Below are 6,474 nucleotides of genomic sequence, written 5' to 3'. Positions count from 1 at the left end.
GGAAGCAAAGGAGCTTGTTTATTTTTCTTAAGGCTGAGATTAACAAGTTTTTGGATTAGCAAGGTCCTTATTTATTGTCGCAAGGTTTAGTTATGAATTCGTGTAAGTTAAATGTTGTTTCCTAGGGTGATAATCTTAATGTTATCATTCTCAGAGCGCACTGAAGTTTCCATTTGAGATAGAAAGTACACAACAGAGCCGAAAATTGTAAGGTTCTTTTTAAAGGAAGACCACGAGCCCCAGTAGGACCAGGGACCTCAGCAGCGCAGTTATGAAGCTCAAAACACGAGAATAGAATGAAACGCCTGATGACCTCAGAAAATCTGCAGAAGTACGAGAAAAAAAGTTACAATATGCCATATATATACAATACGACAAAACTTACAACGCAATCAATTAATCACCAACTAGCACATGAAGTTTTCCTTAAATAGATACGTATCTGCCGCCCCAAGCCTACAAGGCTAGTTTGTTTATAACAGATGATGGCTGCAAAATGTCATTAATCTTTGGATACGTCAAGGGTATTAAATGGGCTGCATCTTTATACAACCAAGGAGTGTATGCATAGTCAGATGGCAATCATCCTTAAGCTTTGTATGTGTGGCTAACAAATTTCCATCTTGTCATAGTGGTTAGACTTGGTGTGAAAGCTTACAATTTACTTCTATAGCCATTAGGGTACAATACTATCTCATTTTATCCTATCCCGTCCCTTCCATTCTATCCATCCCAATCTATCTCAGTCAATGGTGTCTCATCCTATATTGCTCTCTTCTATCTCAACTCATCCCATTCTTCCTCATTCTATCCTATCTGTCGGAATATTCCATTCTATCTCAATCCAATCAGTGAAAAAATTGATGGTAAGTGATTATCTAATCCGGCCTCCTTGATAAAATGCCATTCAGGCAATGAAGGTGCACCGGTGTATAGCTGGACCATAACAAGAATTCAGGTTATGAAGAGACCAATTCATTTCTTACTTTTAGGAAATATTTGTGAAACGATAACAATGATTTGGTATGGATACTGATTGTGAATTCGCCAAGAAAGTTTTGCTCTTTGTTCGCATCACGCACGAAAGATCATTCCTTTTTAACGACGCCCATCCCAGTTCTTTCGAGACAAACATTGAATTAAGGACATGCAATTTGACGGTCACACCTCGATCCAAACGACTGCAAGTTATACATAGCATTTATTTTGCAAGAGGTACAGAAAACTAACCTTTACATTCAAATTTAAGTCCTCTTTTGTCCAATACATATCCACTCTTACAGGTACAGCTGTAAAAACCTCGTGCATTGACACAAGTGGATGTATTTCCACATCTGTTTGACATCGGGTTTTCGCACTCGTTAACATCTGAAATTGGTTAGAGGTTAATTATACAATTCACAGAGGTCATTGGTTTGCACATTTAATGTAATATAAAAGATATGGTTAAGAAAAGGTCGAGAGAGAGGGAGGTAAAGAGGAGATAGAGAACACAGGGGCGCCACGTTAATGTTAGTTTGCACCTGTCAAAGACATCAGCGCTTCCTCCATGAGATAATCATTTTAGACACTGGGTTTGAGCAGAGATAAGATGTCGAAAGCAAATAATCACACCTCTCTCAGCCTTAATGCCACAAAGACTGTCTACCCTCTACCCATGGTATGCTTTTTTTTACAGCAGCCGGAGGGGTATTCCTCTTTGACTTCAAAACAGTAAACGTCAAACATTTTCCTATTTTCCTCTTTAGATGGCATCAAAAAACTAAAACATGCAACTTTATGACCCAACGATGGATTAAATCCGTATGGGCACTTACATATGTAAGACCCAAAGGACTTATCACAGAAGGAGTTATCTGTAGTCCAGGAGGGAATACGTTCCTTTGTCTCTGTCGATTTGGAAAACTAATGACATGTTATAATCGCGCAAAATTTGACTCAACAATTCAATGAACATGAGCAGGTGGGCTTCTTTTGAACCATTCCACGATATCGCATAAGCTGTCCATTCTGACTTCATTTCTGCCGAGACCTTTACATTAAATGTGGAGAAGGAAAAGCCGACTTTACAAACTTTGTAAAATCAAGCCCAATTTTCCAGTTGTTACCGTGAACTAAGTTTCACAACGAGATTCGAACTATTTATAATCAATGTTTGATATAGAAAGCTTTTACTACTCTCACATGTCTTATTACCCGACGAAAGTTTAAAAAACTCTTTCCCATATATTTTCTGTAATGAGAGTACTAAAGTTGAAAGCCGAGCCACTATCGGACCTATTGCGCAAGTTAATTCGACTTTTCAGGCAGTTGAGTGAGGCTCTTTACACGCCGTGCCCTCTCTTTTCTTGAATGAGCGGTTACTGGTAATATTTTGTGGACTAAGTACGAGACTGAGGGATTCGTCCTCAGCTCTTTTTCCCGGAATCGATATCGATAGTGATAATTGTAAGATAGATATTAGTTGATATTAACATTAAATTGTGATATGCATGAACATCTTCACAAGTAGAAAGAGATCAATATTAACATGTTATTTACCAATTCAATGTGAAACATTACCTGAACAAGTTCCATCGGATTCTTGTCGATAACCGTCTTTACAGAGACATTCATAACCACTATTTCGGTTCGTACACCTTGAAAACTTAGGGCAATCGTATGTGTTTTCCTCACATTCGTCGATGTCTATATTCAACAAAAAGAACTTACATATAAATCTCCATGTCTTTCTGTTTTAGATTGAGTTGTCTTTGATGTAAATAACTAAATCGACGAGGAACCCTAAGAGAATATTTCCTACTTAACAAAAATGGGTCAATCTGTCCCTTCAATAGAGTGACAGGCAGTTAAGTTTCCCCTGAACTTGCTGAACTTTGCGGAAGAGAAGAACACCATAGGTCCCTCAGGAGAACCCCATATGACGCTGACAAGCAGATGGCTTTTATCCTCCCTGGAGTTGTACCATGAGGTCACAAGTGAAAGGATAATTACTGAATATAAAAGCAAAGAAAGATCCTCGCAGGTGGACTGCGATTTTTGCAACTGCACAGAAGAAGCAGGAAAAAAAATCAGGGATCGACGGGGGTAAAAGCGATGGAAGTAAAAGTGGCGGATTTTCACCTCCAGCTAAGTGAATAATTTGTATCTATCATTGAGACTATGACAGCTTTCCTTTTCTAATCAAGAATCACATTTCTTTCTCCCACTCTTAACTTAAAAGATTGACCACTTTACCTTTGCATTTTTCAGATGGAGGATTTCTGTGGTACCCGTTCTTACAGTTGCACAAGAATGATCCCTTGTTGTTCACACATTCCTCATTTTCACCACACGCCCTCTCAGTTTTACATTCGTTGATATCTTCAAGCAAAATTAGACATTTGAACACGGTATGCAAATGAGACTACTTTGCCTTCGTTTGAAAGGGATAAGTCTCATCAGAGACTGTGGTGCTGCGTCGCTGGAGTGTATTACAAGCAGCCCTTCGTCAATGCGAATAAAGGAATTGCGGGTTGTTTATGGTTTATAAATAAAAAAATCGAGCTATATCATTGATGGGAACCAACCAACGTGACAAACAAAAGAATAAACTTGCTGAATATTGAAAAGCGTTCATTGATACCGTGGGAGCGCTGATTTGAAAGATGAATTTCATTCTAGAGTTTCAGGGCTTTGCGATCCGCTGCCAAGATGACGGACGGTCTGCAGGCTTCCATTTGCTGTTTAGAGTGATTTGCGAGATTATTCTCCGAAATTACTGAAATTTACATTATCAAATCATTTGATGAAACAAATTACTTTGCCTTTGCAATTGTCCTTTTCGGATTATAAGACCTTACTAAAAAGCTCTGACTGGAGAATTCGAGAATAACATTTCCTCCAAGAAAACTGAGCATAATCTCTGTCGATACACTTAAGTTGAGAACTGCTGCGGAGATTAAAAGTCTCGTGACACTTAACGTGTCGAATTAGTCCATGCCTCTCCCCTGAACAATGTTGAATTTTGTGCGATTTGAATGCTTTACCAAGACATGGTGACTCATTATTTTTACCAACGTTGTTAGAGGAGGAGGAAGTTCTGTGTACACGCCTTAATTGGCAAAAAGTAGACTTTTTAAAATATATTTGGTTATAGGATATGCTTTAAATAACTATGTAAAGGAGTTTTAGACTTATTGAGGCAAATCCTACACATTGTATCAATGAGTTTCAAACCGAAGGAGAGAAGATATATCTGGGTTCTTTTCCGTGTTCAGACTGCATTGGTTCTTTTTCGCAATCTAGTGCTCATTATGAAAAGATATACAAATTTACAAAATTTTCTATGTGATTGGGTGTACCATCATTAGAATGCCATGGATCAGAAAACACTAAATGCTGAACTTAATCAAATACCCGAACATGACGAGCCGTTTCCTTGGAATCCTTTCTTGCAAGTACATGAGTAACTTCCTTGAATGTTTTTACACTCTGCATCTTTATCGCATGTATCATTCTTGCATTCATCGATATCTAAAGAAAAAAAACTTTGGTTTGACTTTTGCCAGTTGAACAACATGTATATTACGATTTAGATTTACGCAAGGGCTCACTTAGATTTCTTTTAAATTGAATATATAATCCATAATTATGAAGCGTACTGTGTTTGACCCTTGAACCCTCAAGAACGACCAGCATCTAATTTCTCCAAGCAGGGTCACAACTAAATCAAACACTGAGATGAGAAAAGTAAAAGTATTCACCTTGCAAAAAGGCAGCTCTCTTTGTCAATAATTTAGGAAATGTATAGAGAACAAAAGGCTTAATTTCAAGATGCAAATAAACATTTGTTAATGGCAACAATATATGTGATCACACAAATGTAACAAGCAGAGTTGAAAGGGTATGTTTGATGGCATAATTTTGGTGATTAAAGTGAAGTTATTCATTCGGCCAATCCAAACCTATGGTAATTGCTTTGGATTGGCTTGGTATATGAATTTCATTGAGTTGGAGAAGAAAGGTTTGGGGTTACTCTCTTACCACAAGTTGTTCAACCTGTTTTTTTCTGCAGTCATGCGTTATCGATGTAATTATTTTATTCCTGAGTTCTAGCATTCTATTATCGGCACAACTAATTGGTAATTGAACTTCGCGTGGTACAATTTAATAGTTATCGTGTTCCTTGTATCGTATCAGCCTCGCGCTACACGCTCAGCCAGTTTTGCAATCATTCGCCCGTTTATTTAACGAATTGTACTCCACTTAATCCTATAATCATTACTAATAGGATAGTGAACGTGCCATGCTTTTAATTGCAGCAGAGTGCACGTCATTTATTAGCTGAGTCATAGCGACCATCTGTTTTTTTTCCTGGAAAAAAAAGCAACTGTATTGTTTTTGTTTACTTAACCGATGAATTTTTCGATTCTCGAATTTCTCAAAGTTTTCATTAATTGGTTAGAGGACTTTGTTTTGTTCAATTCTATCTGATCATAGTCGTGTTTCCAAAATCGGGCTCCCGCTTGGCAGTGATCCGATTTTATAAATCACTAGTTTGATCGCAAACCAACTTGGACTCCAAGTCTAAGTTAATTGTTTTAGTTCTTGCCTTCACAAATGTATTTTCCATCGCCGGAATATCCGCTGGCACAAGCACAGTCGTAGCTACCTCCAGCGTTCACACATTCTGAGTTCTCCACGCATTTAGCCCCTTGCTTGCATTCATTTATGTCTAGAGACAAAGGATGAATGTCATTATTCTACAATTACTCTATTTTACCATATCAGGGCATCGGAACTTGGTAAATATGCCACGAAGCTACATTGTAGAGCAGGGCAACGGACGGTGAGGGCAGGGCTATTTGAAGTCAAGTTCTGACGTAAACAGAGCCTGTTGTCGTGTTTACATTTGTTGTTGTTGAACTGATAACTTGCAAACAAGAGAGTGCTCTCTTGTTGAATGTCAGGGTTAAACGGAGAGAAAAAGTAGTCAGCTGGAGCCATTTAACCACTAGCTACGTGTAACGATTGAGCAGGTAGTGCACAAAAAAGAATTGCCATTTTCGAAGGAAATAACCTCCAACTCACTGTTCTCTCTGTTAAATAATGATGATAAAGACAATGTCCTTACCAACACAGATCTTGCCGTTGAAATGATAGCCTCCTTTGCAATCACACAGGTCAGTGCTATTGAAATCTTTACAAATTGCATTCTCTTTGCACGTGCCATTGGAGCAGCGAGGTAGTGCTAGTATGATAGAGAAGTCCTGCTTAGCTCAAATTCCATACGCTTGGAAAAACATTTCAGAATAAGCATTATCATCTAATTTAATGAAGCCTAAACAAATGTTGTTAAACGGTTTTAGATGTACAAAAATAAGCCTATAGCGGAAACCGTTGAAGAGATGTTGAATAGCCATGATGGTCGCTTAAGGGGCTAAATAACTGCGTTCATTTGAACCTCATAAAGAGTTAGTGACAGCTTTTCTT

The 6,474-nt window shown here is 38.1% G+C and overlaps 1 protein-coding gene across 1 annotated transcript in view; it reads right to left on the bottom strand.

The window, feature by feature from the left end:
• Positions 1–6,474, bottom strand: part of LOC149041214 (uncharacterized) — a 22,477-nt gene continuing 16,003 nt past the window's right edge. The window contains exons 16-22 of the mRNA XM_089214703.1: positions 6,116–6,232; positions 5,594–5,716; positions 4,399–4,515; positions 3,238–3,363; positions 2,563–2,688; positions 1,231–1,368; positions 1–323 (exon numbers count right to left, since the gene is read on the bottom strand). Coding sequence (XP_089070829.1) covers positions 220–323; positions 1,231–1,368; positions 2,563–2,688; positions 3,238–3,363; positions 4,399–4,515; positions 5,594–5,716; positions 6,116–6,232 — 851 coding nt within the window. The 3' untranslated portion in view covers positions 1–219. The remainder of the gene's footprint in view (positions 324–1,230; positions 1,369–2,562; positions 2,689–3,237; positions 3,364–4,398; positions 4,516–5,593; positions 5,717–6,115; positions 6,233–6,474) is intronic.

This window comes from Pocillopora damicornis, chromosome 8 (genome assembly GCF_964200805.1).
Source record: "Pocillopora damicornis chromosome 8, jaPocDami1.2, whole genome shotgun sequence".
NCBI classification, from domain to species: domain Eukaryota; kingdom Metazoa; phylum Cnidaria; class Anthozoa; order Scleractinia; family Pocilloporidae; genus Pocillopora; species Pocillopora damicornis.
This window is presented reverse-complemented; position numbering and strand designations above follow the sequence as displayed.